The 15,284-nt window shown below is 53.7% G+C and overlaps 1 protein-coding gene across 12 annotated transcripts in view; it reads left to right on the top strand.

Moving 5' to 3' along the window:
* LOC105181918 (uncharacterized) overlaps positions 1-15,284 on the top strand; it is a 73,144-nt gene that overhangs the window by 40,530 nt on the left and 17,330 nt on the right. For 9 of the 12 annotated variants that reach the window (XR_003114316.1, XM_025307505.1, XM_025307507.1 and 6 more), the window contains one exon: positions 14,051-14,114. Coding sequence is in view for 9 of the 12 variants with exons in the window: in XM_025307505.1 (XP_025163290.1) it covers positions 14,051-14,114 (64 nt within the window). In the remaining 3 variants the exon portion in view is untranslated. Of the gene's footprint in view, positions 1-3,146; positions 3,210-4,925; positions 5,200-10,704; positions 10,823-14,050; positions 14,115-15,284 lie in introns of those variants that run through there. The other 3 variants (XM_025307510.1, XM_025307508.1, XM_025307509.1) reach the window with 3 other exon arrangements.

Raw genomic sequence — 15,284 nt, 5'->3', positions numbered from 1 at the left:
CCGTCCCGGTTTGTAATTACCTCTTTGTGGCTCGCTACGCGCTCCTCGACCGCGTGAAACGTTCGTTCCACGATCGCGCAATTTCATGCGCGTCGTGCTCAAGCAGCGGAGAGGATCCGGCCGCAAACGCACGCGCGCGCACTTTGACGCTGCGCATTCTTATCGCGGCGCGGAACGGTTCTTCGGGCTCGCCGTGTTTGCGCTCTCTCTCTCTCTCTCTCCTCTCTCTCTCACACCTCCGAAAAATCTCTTGGCTCGCTCCTCTGTTTCACCGTGCGAATTTCCGCTCGAAAGGCAAACTTCCGCCCGAGAGAGCGCGCAGTCTCGCTCAAAGTCGACGTACGTTCGCCGATGTATGAAATGAATTCCGTCAGCCCTACGAAGCGGCGGCTTTCGGACATTCCCGCTCGAATCTCCAACTGGCGAACTCGCGAAGGTCCGACTCATATCCGTAATCGCGCGCGCGCGTGCAGATTGCGCTCGTCTGCCATTTTACCCGTTCGGGATCGCCTGTGTCGTTATCTCGCGTTTTACCGATGCATAAGTATCCACGCCAATGTAACGACCGCGCGCGATGACCGCGTGCTTTTCAGAGCGCTAAACGCATGCACTACTACTAGGCAAGCAGGCGGACAGGGAATTGCGCAGCTACGGCGCAACAGTGTGTGGAATGCAGTTGCAACGCGCGACATTTCAGGCTTTCCCGACGGGATTCTGCCTGCCTTTTTTATAATCCCTGTATTTATAACGCGCCCCCCCCCCCTCCCTGCCCGCTCTCCTGAACTCGCGCTATTTTCATCGGCGCGGCGAGAGTTCGCGGGCAATCGCCGCCGCGAGAGAGCTTGATCTCGCGCAAAGCGAAGAATCCTTTTCTCTTCCTCTTTTTGCGATAAACGCGAGATGAGGTCATTTCGAGGCTCTGTGCGAGCGGCGACGAATGCCAAAATTGTGCAGAATGCGGCTGGACGGATGAACGGCCGCCGACGCCGACGACGCGTCGTCAGCGCGTGCCAGAAACGTCCGCGCGAAAAAGCAGCAGGCCCGCTTCACGCGCCGACATCTGCCAAAAGAAGGAAGAAAAACGTAAGAGCTTTTCCCTCGCGCAATAGCGCGGCATCGCACGATCGCGCGGATCGTTACGTAAACGCCGAACTCGTCGGGCTTTTCTATCCGAGCGTCGAACGATATTCGATATCGAGCGACCTTTGGGGAGATACACAGCGAAATACTGCGGGATCAAAATGAAATTATGTAACGGTAAGCGAGTAACGTATTTTTACTCGAGGAAGCTGCGCGATGGGCGGGATGATATCGGGTTTCCCGCGTCTCCATTTTCCAACTGCCGTCGTCGTGTCGCGGATATGCGTGTACATCCACCTAACGAGCGAGCGAGTCCCATGTACATGCGATGTATTTATATTATTCGCGTGGACCCGCAAAAACGCGATGACTGAGCAGCGCGTTCAATCGTTTCCGCGGAATTAAATTGAACCGCCCTGCCGTCGATTTTTTTTTTTTTTTTTTTTTTTTTCGAAATTCCCCCGTGCGCACGCAAAAGCGACCTTATGGCGTTTCAGTTACGGGCTTTGAGAGCTACGCGCGAACGCCAAAAGGAGCGGATTAATTAAAACACGAGTGACGCACAGCGGAGCGGCCCTACGACGCGTGACCGTTTGAGCACGCGCGGAGAGTCAAAGAGAGCTGGCGTATAAATTGTCAAGCGCGCGCGCGTGCGCGCGCACGTGTGAACGTATATACGTGACAATGCATTTCGCGCGACCAGCCGAACGTTATATAATATCGCAACACATAAATTCACCTTTCGCGAAAACGGAAATGTTTGCGGCTTCGCGCGCGTGCGCGCTTCCGAAAAGGAGGAGAAAGAGACAAAGATGGGACAGAGGAGGGAGAGGGAGACGCGTGCGTCGACGTGGTCTGAAAATTTCTTCGAGTGAAATTCCCCTCGGAAGGCCAAGTGACGGGTGAGTCACTTCGAATTCGAGTGACTTCTCAGCCGTGCAGAATGAAAATTCTCCGCTGTAGATCGCCGAGTGAAATATTTTCACTTGAAATTGAAGAGCGCGAATCCATCTCCTCTGTCAGCGGAGAACGAGCTCGCTCTGATCGCTATTGAAACGTGCACTCTCGTATGGATTAAGAATCTGAGCTTGAGCAAAGCTCTAACTGCCGGAGTTTAAACATTTACTCTTCCGTCAGGCGCGCCGTTTTCACCGGCGCTCCGCTTTCAGATGACACTCGCTTGCGACAGACATTGAGGCAGCGCGCAAATCGGCAAATTTATGCGATCGCGCAGGCTCCGACAGCAAAGTTCAGAAGCGGCTAGCTGGTGGTCCCGCGGCGGTGGTCTCGTGACGTTAATGGGGCGCGATCCTAGACGTCAGGACGAGAGATGAAAAATATGCGTGAAGCGTGCGTTGTAGCTGCCAAGTTGGACAACAATCTCGCCAGTCTCGCGATTTTATGAGGCATGTCGGACGCATCAGCGGCCACAAAGTCTAATAGCCACGGATCTTGCCAAAATATTATTGTCGTCCCTCGATATATCCGCGAATATGAAGCTCGAAAGGAGGAAGGAGGAGGAAAGCTCGAGATGCGATACAGGAGATGCGAGCGGGATCGCACGGATACGCGAGATTCGATTGGGTCTGCTTATTTCGTTACGGTCTTCCGCATATCTTGTTGCTCACGTTACGCCGTGCGGACAATTGGATAACGCGATAATCATTTGCCGATACGACCGGACGTTATCCGCGTGAAATATTATTAGTCGCGCGCATTATCGACTTTCCAGCGTCCAAGAATACTCGGCACGATCTCTCGCCGCTCGTGCTGGTGGACGCGTCGCGAAACGACGACGTGAGTCGACCAGAATCATCGAATCGATCGGTCTTCGCTAATCGGTCTTGAGAAACGTCGAACTCGCGACTCGTGGTCGTTGCAGTCTCGGAGAGGAGAGGAGGATTCCATCCGCTATCGCCATCGCTATCGATGATGTCGCAAATGATGATGAAGCTCTATCGTAGTTGCGGTTCGCCGCGCAAATTTGTGATACGATGCGAGAGAGCGCGAGAGAGAGAGAGAGAGAGAGTTTTGGTTTTTGTTTTTTTTCTCTTTTTTTTTTCAGACTCGCAGTTTAACAGTGAGGCGGCGCGACGTGGGAATTGGGTGAATTTCACGCTCGACACTTGGTAATCTTTTTACGTCGGTTGCCCGATTATATCGCGCGTGCCCCGTAAAGTCGAGCGTACATCACGCTCCCGACGTGGAAAACGTACAGCTACCGATTACTGCGACGCGAGATTGGCCGGAGACGACGAGAGTCACGTACAGCGGGGAATTCACGGCGCGAAGAATTTTAATCAATTCGAAATGACCGTCCCTCGAGACGACGGGCCGAACCTCGGGAGGGACGAGCAGCGGTGTTTAACGATCGGCTTGTTAGCTACACGTCCGACGAACGTATCGTTCTAATTTACCGTTTAACGTCGGGTAATTGGCGTTAACGCGCGCAGCAGAACGCGAGCGATCATTCGATTAGTTTTTTGTCAGGACTGTTTACGAAGTCGTTTAATTTTTAAATAAACTCTGTCTGTCTCTCTCTCTCTCTCTCTCTCTCTCTCTCTCTTTCTGACACGAGAGACATCAGAGATGTCTGCTCGCGGGAGAAAAAAGATCGAAAAACACGGCAGTATTTTGGAACGTGACACGCGCTTTTGATTTCTCTTAGTATCGTACGACGCTCAATAAAAGTTCCAAGCGAGAGACGTAATTCGACGTTTCAACGATCAGTCAAAAATTATCTCTCAGGCGAGCTATTGGAATTGTGTCCACTTTCAGAGAAGGAACGTATCGTTCGAGGCGACGCATCGATGATAGAGTTATCGTTTATAGAGTTTATCGTCTGGATGTAAAGGCTCGCCTGGGGACTTTCCTGTCCGCGCGATCTTCTCATCTCTTTCGTGTAATCTTTACAAATTGACGATGACGTCAAAGTGAAGATCGCGCGCAACATTCCGTGCGTTCCGAGTGGAAGTTGGAATTTCTTTCCGCGCGCGACTCCCGCGTGCCTCGTCCTCTCGATCCAACTCTGATCCGCCACGCTTTCTCCTGGCCGTTAATTTCTTCCACGCCCGCGCGCGACTGATTTTTCCAAACCATTCTACCTGGAGCACGCGCGCATAAATTACTCCAAGAGCTCCCGCTCTCGTGCCGCGTGCCGCCGATCCAGCGCCGTTCTCTGCATCGCGTTTACGAGGTCGCAGCTGCATACGATCGACGTCGAATGCTCGCGGCCCCAGCTGTGTCACGTTTTACGCAGATGAAGATTTATTCGACGCCCGTGAAGCTGCATTATCGCGCCAATTTAAATAGCCTCCGCCACCATCACGGGTAAATTCGTCCGTGAATCCGAGTGGACGAGCACGCTGGCGGCGGCGGCGGCGGCGGTCGATCGAGCGCGCGTCGCGCGTGAAAAATTGTCACATAGCAAATTCATCGCGGTTGTGTCATTGACGCAATTAAGCCTGCTCACTGCTGAAACTATTAATTCAGTTTTATCATGGGATACTCGTACGAGCGAGCGAGTGAGTGCGCCGTGACGTATGTTAAGCTCAATCACGTCGCTGCGCACGATTAATCACTCGGCAAACAGATCGATTTCGTCGATAAACACTCGCATTGACTTCCGTGCGATCGGCCGTGTTAACGTTTGAAATTACTGGGTGTAACTGTGCACACGTCATTTTTCGGATGAGCTGCAGCCGTTTGTTCGGCAGCAGCGGGCTTTTGTTGCTTCGAATAAGCAGCGACAAATTTGTCTGCCTCTCTCTCTCTCTCTCTCTCTCTCTCTCTCTCTCTCTCTCTCTCTCTCTCTCTCAGCTCCTGGCTGAAAATGTAGATAAAATGTGAGATACATGACTCGTTTGTCTTGTTGCCTCATCACCGGTGTTGAGATTCGTCATCCGCCAGTTTCTCCGACATTGGAGAGTAAACCCGGAGATCAAAAACACGCGGCTTACTATCCTCGAATTCTCGGGCATGATCGTCGCTCGCATAATTGGAGATTTATTATCGCTGCGTATTCATGGAGAAGGAACGTCTGCAAGTGAGGCCGCTGCCCTCTCCTCCTCCCCGTTCGAAAAACTCTCGTATCAATCGGCAACATCCTCGTTGCATCAGGTTTGTAGCAATTCATCGACCGAAACAAATCCGCATGCCAACGTGTCGCATTAATCCTCCCCCGCCGCCTTGGCAGCGTTCTCGCGCGAGCGGCGACAAAGTAACACGCGGCGCGATATTGTTCGCGACTGAAATAACACTCGCGAGCAAAACATCGCGGCGATTCGCGCTCGGGGTAGAGCCGCCCGCGCAAGCGAGCGAGCGAATGAGCTTATCGTGATTCGCTAACGACGTTATGACACACGCGAGTAGCTTGTCCTAATTAAGTTCCGCGCGCGCGCAGCCTCGATTCTTGCGAAACGGATCTGGCGCACGCACAAATGAACGCGATGCGCGTTCTCCTCTCTCTCTGTCTCTCTCTCTCTCTCTCTCTCTCTCTTTTTTTCGTCCATTCCCTTCCAGTTTCTCCCCCTCTGCGCTTCCGTTCGCACCGTAATTGAGAGGCGAGATTTCTATTGTGAGCCGAATCCGACGTCGCTCGCGTTTCATTGTTCGCCTGAGACAAAAATTCACCCCTCCCACCTCTTCTTTAGCGTAATCAGTCGGTTAGCTTTCGTTCCCTGAGAGAGAGAGAGAGAGAGAGAGAGAGAGAAAGATAGAAAGAGAGCTCTTTTTCTCTTCTCGACCGAATTTTTAATCATCGAAACACAACAGCCGTGCGCGCGCACGCAAGGCAGCCGCTAAAGAAGCTCTACTTTCATTTCGACGACGGATCTCTTTCGGTTCGTTTGAAAATAGCATTTTAATTGAAAAAAATAAAGCTTGAATTTAACGAGAGACAGAGGGAGAGAGAGAGAGAGAGAGAAAGAGAGAAGAGGCAAGGGAGGGAGTTCGTTATCAGAAAAATGAAGATGGGCTTTTCCCTCCTACGGAGCATACATATTAAATTGTGCAAATTTCTCTCAGGGTTCTGAGTTATTTTATAACCGAGGTACCTAAAGGTGTTCTGAATGATTTAAACGCATTATTGGTTAAAAATCCGCGAAACATCAGACGGGAAGGGAAGGACGACGACGACGACGACAACGGCACGGCACTTTTCTCCCCTTTCTCTCTCTCTCTCTCTCTCTCTCTCTCTCTCTCTCTCTCGGCGAAACGGCACATTGAACTGAACCGAGTCCAGCTGAGATGAGCTGAAGGGTCGCTCGTCGTCGCACGTGAAGAGAAAAAGAGAGGGTGGCTCGAACGGAACGGGTGGCGAGTTGACCTGAATTCCAACACACGACCCGAGACTCCATGACGTCATAGGACCGACTTTCCTCGCCCCTTCGCGTTCACCCCGAGGCGTTCAGGGCCGCGACAGCCGCGTAGTCCGTAGTTTCTGCCGCCCGGATATTAACGATCAGTGCTTGAAATAAATTGAAAGAACGAACGAGCGAGAGAGCGTGCGTGCGAGCGAGCGAGCGAGCGAGCACACTTTCCCTTGCACGTCGTACGACGCGAGATCGCATCCCCCGGCAGTGTTTCGTCCTACTTTATTTTTTCTCATCGAAATTTGTGACTTTCTTCTCCGCGCGTTTGAGCTCCATCGGTTTGAGCGGACCGTAAGATCGAAAAATTCACTGTGTTCTCCTCCCTTCCCGCTGATTAATTGCGTCACCGGCGAACGTTCGGGGTATCGGGAGGGAAGGGTTGTAGCGGAAAGAGCAAGAAAATAGAGAGAAGAGGAAGTTGAAAGGGGGTCGCGAGCATCTCGAAAGGCTCATGGCAATCGCGTTAAGTAGACTGCCGTGTCACGAGAGCGAAATAAGGTTACAGTCGCGAGATGGTGAAGCGCGTCTACATAGGAAGAAGGACCAGGGCGACGCGTTTTAGGGAAAGCGACGCCGCCACCGCCGCTTGACCCTCCCCTCCCCGTCCCCCCGTTCACGGCGTGATAACGTTACGTCAACCCGCGAGAAGCTGGTGGCGGTGTCGAGAGCGAGAAATCTCTCGGGTCTTCGAATTTGATGTCGCGCCGCCGACGGCGCGGATTTTCGATTCGATCGACTCGCGAGGAGCGCGAGGAGATTTCCGCGAGAGATATCGCGGCGAAGCGTTTCCTCGTCGGTCGCGACTTGTTTCGGCGCGAGCTACAACCGCGATCGCCCTTAATTGGAGAACAGCCGTTTCGCCAAACTGCCAATCACTGGCCGCGAAGTAGCCAATCGCCCGCGACTTCCGGGACGTATATTAGCGTGTGCACGCGTTAGCGTCGTTATCAAGGTTACCTTTTATCGTCGCGTAACGAAGTCGTTCGCTCACCGCCGCTCGAACTGTCTCGCCCCTCGCTCGTTGCGGAACGCACTCGTCGCACAATTACGAAATGAGCCCGTTTTGCTTTCTCGCCCGCCGCGACCGGCCATTCCCCGGGCCGACAGGCTGCTGAGAGCTGCTTCGATGTGAACAATTAAAAAGACTGACGAGTTTCGCGAGCCTGGTAAATGTTAAGGCTTTGTTGGAGCTTTAACGTGGTTCACCTTGGCGTCCCGTCCGTCCGTTATAATTTCATCGCATTGTTCGACAAGACTAATTGACTCTATTCCGAGCTTCCTCCTTTCCCTCGTATTCTCGCTGTTGTTCTCTCCTTCGCTAATATAGGATTACGCAATAAATGATAACGATAACACACGCTAACCGCAGCGCCTAACCTAGCTCGCTCGCCGCGAAGAAGGATCGCCTTGTAGTAGGAAATGAAATATTTACCTTGGAAGTTTCAGCTCGATTGTGTGATCCCAGCGTACGTGTGCGTGTGTGTGTGTGTGTGTGTGTGTGTACGTACGGGAGTATGTTGGCTTAAAAGTTTCGGGCTTAGTTGCTCCGTCATTTCGCGCGGTCGAGGAATCGCCCCGAGCCCGAATATGCGCGGAAACATAATTCACCGTGGCGAATCGTCGTACGATGCGGCGGCTAAATTTGTCGCAAAATCGCCGACGCACGACGATAACGATAAGCGTCGGCCGGTGCACGACCGACTCGTCCTCCTCCCCCCCCCCGTTGGAGCGCGATGGGCTCTCCCGCTGGTTTTCCCTCCGCGTTCTTTCCTCGCACCTGTACAAAGCTGGCTCGCGCGAGCTGTAAATCGCCACGGTAGAACTGTAAAACGGCTAAGATTAACTCTCGCCGTCGTGCCGGGGCTTACGAAACCGGAAAGTAGCCATTAAGATCGGCGAAAACGATCCGCAGAAACGGCCACCGCCGTTGAAAACGGTTAATCAGACGTGATTTATCGTTACGGCTGTGGCGGCCGATGCAGCCGAAACCGAAACGTAAACCTGCGGCGGCGGCGGCGGCGGCGGCGGCGGCGGCGGCGATGCCGCCTCCCGACTAATTCCGCGCGGGATATCGATTGTTGTCTTTTCGCGAGATATCCGACCGACGCGTATGTTGCGCTCGTTTGCGGGAATCCGCAGACGAAAGCTCGCGCTCGTTGTCGGGGCCGCGCCGCGTCGTTAGCGCGCGACTATCAAAGGAGAATCGAAGTACGCCGGCGGCCGATCGTGCTGCAAATAGTCGCCGGCTGTTGGCGAGTCTCTTTGCCGGCTTATTGTTTATAGCCTCTTATCTATGATCTCGCAGCTACGTAGTTGAATAAAAAGTAGCGACACATACGAGAAGAGGGAGACGATGAGGACGTTTCGTCCTCGAGGAGTTCCGTCCACATACGACGCGATTGGTCCGATTGGCGATCGAAGCTCGCTTAGAAGCGTCCCTGTCGCGCTTACTCAATTATTTCTCCCATTGTTTTTCACTTACAGCCTAAAGAAGCATACGCGCGACGAAACGGTCGTTTACATAATCGCCGCTCTATGCATTGCGTCGTATACTCGTATATAGGTAGGAGTCTTCGGAATCAGCGAAGGCCGTCGTCGTAGCTGGTTGGGTGGTTGGTTGGCTGGTTAGTTAGTTAGTTAGTTAGTTAGTTAGGTAGTTGGTTAGTTAGTCGTACCGTTACCGATCGAACGCCGTAGAATTGGCTTCCGCGGGCGATTCGTTAGACAGTTCCGCCGAAACTGGCAGTCGACCAAATTCTCATGGATCCTTCCTCCAGCAGCCAATGACTTTGCGACAACGACGACGACGACGACGACGGCGACGGCTCTGTACACGACGGAGACCCGGCGAGTATCGCGCGATTTATCGTTATTGCTTGCCTACATGCGATTTCGCTATAAGATAACGGCCGTTTCAAGTTATCGCGGAACGAGACCCCCGCGAACGTTAGAATTACGGTCGCGCGGTTATTAAGCTCGCGCTCGTATTAATAACTCCTCGCTCGCGAGAGGCCGTCGCATGGGGCCCGAAACGCTCGGCCACGTTCTGATAACGTATTTCCCGCTCGAAACTCGAAACGAGAGAGAGAGAGAGAGAGAGAGAGAGACCGGTCTGTTCGGTCCGTCTGAAAATTTCGACGCTGCAATCGCGCCGCGGGGATCGATCTCGCCGTGTTTACTCGCGCCAAGGTAAACGCGCTCGCGAGCTGCGTTTTTTTCCGCGCTGTCGCGACTGCGAAAATGCGACTGACCGACTCGGTGTTAACGAGGCTGCGATTGCTCCCGGAGGAGGCAGGCACGCCGGCGAAATTATTAACGCGCTGCGATTACACGAGCGCGCGCATTATCGTATCGGCGAGCGGAACGTGTTAAATTTTATTAACATCGTCAGTCGCGTTGCGCACAGCAGCGCTCTCCGTCATTTGCGATCGCATATAATAATTAATCACGTTGATTCTCCACACGCACGTTGATTTTACACACGCACACGCTTACGTAAATTCTCCGGGGCTCGTGTCTTGATTTTTTACAAACCTGGCAGTCGGCTAGCGCGCGCGCGATAACGCTCTTGGCTGTTTACACGCCCGCGCGCTGTCGTCGTCGCTATACGTCGACGATACACACACATGTGTCGCACAATACAAATATATGTGTTTGTATATATCTCTATACATATCGCATAACGCAGATCTTAAAGGAGACTGCATCGAGCCGCGTCCACGGCTCGATAATCGCCGATCAACTGTGTCGGCCGACCGCGCGTGAAAACCGGAATATGACGTAAAGCTCGTGGGCTGTTCCGCTCAGCTGTTCTCGCCATCCAACTCTAAGAGTCTATCATTCCGCGCATATGGATATGCTTATCCTCGAGAGATTCCGTTCCCCCCGCGAAGCGTATCGTCTTGTCCTGCAGGACGACCGCGGGAGTTTCATGATCGCACGCCGCCGCGCACGTCTTGCGTTTTCAGATATCCGCGACGGAGCCGCGCTAAAATAAGCGGAAATCGTGCTCTCGCGCGGATGTTTTCGCTCCTTCCTCCGCTTTCCCCGCGAATATCCTAAATATATTCCGCGCGCGCACGCTCGTGATAGAGCCGAGGCGCGAATTCTCGCGGAGAAAAGTGGTGGGTGATTCGCGGAAATTGGATCGCACATCGATCGCGACGGAGGAGCTTTTCCCGCGCGCGCGCATGTGTGTGTGTGTGTGTGCGTGTGTGTGCGCGCGCACTCGACGCGACCAAGAGTACATTTCGACGTATCGCGTATTCACGTCGTGAGAGATTTCGATCGTCTTTCGCACGCGTCATGCATCGACGAGGCCGTCGGCGCCGCCGCCTACGACGACGACAAAGAGGAAGAATCAAGGACAGGTGGGTGTTCTCAAGGGTGGTTCTCAGGAACGCTCAGACGGTCGAGCCGTTTTCCCGAAGTGCGCGCTGCGAGGAGGAACGTACGTCGCGCTTTTACGACGCGCTCTCTCGAAAATTTGTGTACGACCCACATCGCCCCGGATGTCAAAGTAACGACCGGGATAAATAACGTTTACAAATTGCGAGAATGTACGACGACGAGGTCTCCGTGCCGAGCTTCCCTCCCTCAACCCTCTCTGTCTCGGCAGCTTCTTTCTTCGAAAAGTGGTCGCTTTTATTAATAATTCCTACCCCGCGACCGCTTCTCGCGACTGAATCGGCCGCTCTTTTCTCGTCGAGGACTTCTCGGCGAACGTCTTCTTCTTCGACGAGATCCCGACATGTTTCGCGTGTCGAGCCTGTCGCGCGATACCCCGCGTCTGTCACTCCTAAGCGAGGACCTCGTCGAGGTAAATGTCGAGGTACTTCTTACCTGTTTACCGCTATTTTCGCTTAGGCGATTGTCAATAACACATTCCGCTCGAAATAAAGTTGGCACATCGAGTCGAAACGCGCGCGAGTTAGCGCGGCGTACCTTGTACGGTGCCGCACGGCGAGACACCGAGAATGATATCCTTGGAGCTGCCGCGCAGTCGCGTGCGGCGATTTCGGCAATTCCGCCGGGCTAATTCCAATCGGCTAATTAATGCGCGCGAACGCGAATGCCGAACGTTCTTGCACTCGCCGGAAACGGTTTGTACTCGAATCGGGAGCGGACGTTGCGCTGAGCCGAGACCGCCGACGATAAATACACGAGCGACGTTATAACGTCGCTTCACCGCGCTAAATCGACGCGAACGGCCAAGGCGGTTAGGAGGCGGGGATGGGGGGGAGGAGTGGCGACGACGGGTTCATAAAAAGTTTATCCTCTTAACTCGACGGAGCGTTTCGCGTGTCGTTTCGTCTTGCCGCAATTCTTCTTCCTTGCTTTTATTCGTCGTCCGTGTTCGCGCGTCAAAAAATGGACCAGCGAAGGAAGGAAAGAAAACCATCGCATGTCCTCTCTCTCTCTCTCTCTCTCTCTCCTCCCCGTTTAGTCGCGACCGATCCGAGCGAGCGGCGGATCCTCACTGAAGGATCTTTCCGAGGCAAAAAGCAGACGATACTTGAAGTGAATTATTTATAATTCTATGCTTTGAATTAAAGTCACGTCGAAAGGAGACGCGCTCTCCGAGTTAACCGAAGGATAAGGATTCGTTATCTGCTTGTACTCTTGAGATTTCATTCGCCAACTTGCTCAAAGCGCAACGTTAAACAAGGCGGATCTTGCTCATTAAGGAAAGCTGTTTTCAGTTTTCTCCTTCCCTCCGGCGTATCCGTAGCATAAGGACCTTGCCTTTTCTCTCTCTCTCTCTCTCTCTCTCTCGCTCTCTCGTGCCCTCGTTGTCGTGAGCGACCGCGGATTTTCCGACGGAGGGAAAGAGGAAAGAGAAAAAAAGAAATGCTCGACGGTGCACATAAATTTCATTACTCGAGCGCGCGAGCACTCGTAAGAATGTTTTCAAAGGTGCAAGGCGAAGCAGCTGGTCCGCATAGGGATTCGCATTTTATGCGCGAGGATCAGCCGTTAAAGAGATTTGCTGATCCGGTGACCCTACCGCGCGACATTCGCGCCGAGTAGCGCGTAAATCCGTATTTTTACCGCACGTGTCATTAGGCTCGATTCTCGCGCTTTGCATCGGACGCGAGAGCGCGAGAGCCGAACGGCGCGACGTTTAAAGGGGGCGAGAATTTATCTATCTGCTCGCTCTTACATCCACTCAAGCCGCGTCGTCTCTCCTCTTGCCCCTCTCCTCCGCGTCCCCGTCCCCCGCGTTGCTCCCCCACGCTGCTTGGTTTATTCTAAAAAAGGGTTGCCTCTCTTCCCGTTAATAAACGATTTCCAGCACGCTTCGGCGAATATAATGCCGCAAACATATCGCGCATTCGGGTCGAGAGCATCCTCGATAAATTTGTGCGCGATTGATTTCCCGACGATTAGCACTGCATCGCTCTAATTGTTCTCCACGGTGGCAATGTTCCAAGCTGACATTCAGCTCCCCTCCCCCCTCCGCGCCCTGCCTGCTGCTATGCCGTTCGGAGAAACACGCGACTCCGAAACTTGGGCACTTGGGAATTATACACGATTACCAGACGACTTCTCGATTTACAGGGAGAGGATCACATCGCTCCGGAGAAGACGGCCACACGTGCGAGCTTCGCCGGGGCGTAACGAACCGCCGGTCGAGAGCCCCCACGTCGCTGAGCCTCGGCCTCTCCCAGGTCGCCCGATCGCTCCTCTCCCCCGGAGCTTCTGCGCAATTCCGCCTTTTCGCTCGAGTGTTTTTCCTCATCGGCTTCCTCGCCTCGCCCTCCCCTTCGTCCTCCTCTTCGCCCCATTGTTCTCGTCCGTCTTTCCGCGCAAGGCACGGAGCAGCTTTTACTCACCGACTTGTTCTCGCCCGTGCGCCCAGTTTCTTTCTTTTCCGCCATTCTTTCTGTTTCTTGTCCCCCTCCTCCCTCTCTCCCCCCTCTCTCTCTCTCTCTCTCTCTTTCTTTCTCTGTCTCTCCCCCAAAACCTATCTCGATGGAACTAATTCCGGGTGCAGCGCGGAAGGGCGCGCGCGGGATTGTCTCCCCCGAGCGGCGGGAGGAAGGAATCGGCTTTCAAAGGGTTTCCCTCGCTCTTACAAATGCAGGGAGCGTGTGTCCGTTATATACGGCGCCGGGGTAATTTCGCAAAATGAGAGATACCCGCGCTATCATTGCCGTCGACCTGCCGCCGTCCGAAATCTTCCGAGCGGAATACCAATGAGGCCGTTCTTCAGGGAGAGAAAGAAAGAGAAAGAGAGAAAGAACCCGAATAAGATAACCCGCCGCAGATGCAGAAGTACGACGACAAAGCTCTGCCGCGGAATGCGACGAAATTGCGCAATGCGCGCGTTGGTGATCGATGATGAACGCCAGAATCAAAGCGAGCGCCTAGTCGTCCTCCTGCGACCTTCATCTTCCTGTGCCTCATTCGTCGAGCCGTCGAACTGACCTACAATCTCCGATTTTCGAGCTGCGAGTCCGACATTATCGCGGCGAGCGTGATCTCTCTCTCTCTCTCTCTCTCTCTCTTTCTCCCTGTCGCTGGTGGTTAACTATTTGCACTGATAATGATAATGAGCTGAGCGAAAGCTAATCGATCGCTTATCGTTGTTGCAGAGGCGGACTGCCGAGATAACGGTGGACAGCGAGCAGCAGAACGCGGTGTTCGTGCGTATCTCCGGTGAGTAAGCCTACGGCGTGGCATGGCCGCGACAGCCTTCGCGTCGTCCGCGTCAATTTCGCCCGTGTCGATCGCGCGGACGTCGCACGACGAGCGGTCGATATCCGTTCGTCCTGCGGCCGCCGTGCCCTGCGTGCGCGGTTAACGTGGCGAGAACGTGCTGGTCGCCGTGGGTTTTCGGGCTTCCGCGACTTTCCGAGGGAAGCTGCCGCGCGACGCGGCACCACGTTGAGTATCTCGGCGGAGATTGTCGAGGCGTCATCGGGATCGTATGGATCGTCGGCGGGTTCCGCCGCGCCTGAGAGGCGAGCGAGCTCGCGGCTCGTCGTTGGACGTGATCGTCTAACCGTCGACGTCGAGTCCTCCGACGAGGCGAACGAGATGCCGAGGTAGCGGCGATGTCCTTCGTGGACGGAGCTCGATATTTTCCTCGGTGGTGGGGGGACATTTCTTTCTTCTGAGAGGGTTGGTCTCCTTCGATATATCACGTTTCGATGCACGAGAGAGAGAGAGAGAGAGAGAGAGAGAGAGAGACCCTATCCGGGGGCTGAGAGTTATCGACGAGGTTCTGACGGAAATTCGAGTGCATCTGGTATGCATAGAGAGAAGAGGCTTCGTAACTTGCCTCGCTCACTAGTTGACGCGGCGTAGTCGGTCACTCCACGACGACGACGGCATTGTTTTCCAGCCGTCGCCCGTGCCCCGTTGTCGCTGGTGGGTTCCAAGGGAGTTCCTAAGGTCGAGTGTCCGAGCGCGAAACTAGCCGGTGTTCATGCCGCCGGGCGAGTTTGTCGGTTAAATCGACGAGAGCCACTCGGACTTTGTTTCCTTCGAATAATTGATGAGGAACGTCGAGTCGAGTGAGCGATCATTCACTAAGATTCACGCAGCGCAGCGAATTCATGAGACTGAGTAGCGGTGTGTATTTTCATACATTTCCTAAATAAAAATGTATCTATCGTAAAACTGATGATAATCATTCTGTCGCGATGATTCACCGAAGACATTCGTCGCGAGACCGTTTATCTCGTCATCACGATTATTTCCCGCTGACAAACACTAATTAACCACCGGCACCGATTACAATAACGGACTCCGTCGTCTCCTCATCGGTGCGCGTCGCGAATCCGCGCAAACAGACCGCGAAAACAAAACAGACGCGTCCGTGGC

Source organism: Harpegnathos saltator, unplaced genomic scaffold (genome assembly GCF_003227715.2).
Source record: "Harpegnathos saltator strain DR-91 unplaced genomic scaffold, Hsal_v8.6 scaffold89, whole genome shotgun sequence".
Taxonomy (NCBI): Eukaryota; Metazoa; Arthropoda; class Insecta; order Hymenoptera; family Formicidae; genus Harpegnathos; species Harpegnathos saltator.
Note: the sequence above shows the minus strand (reverse complement) of the source record. Positions and strands in the feature narration are given on the sequence as shown.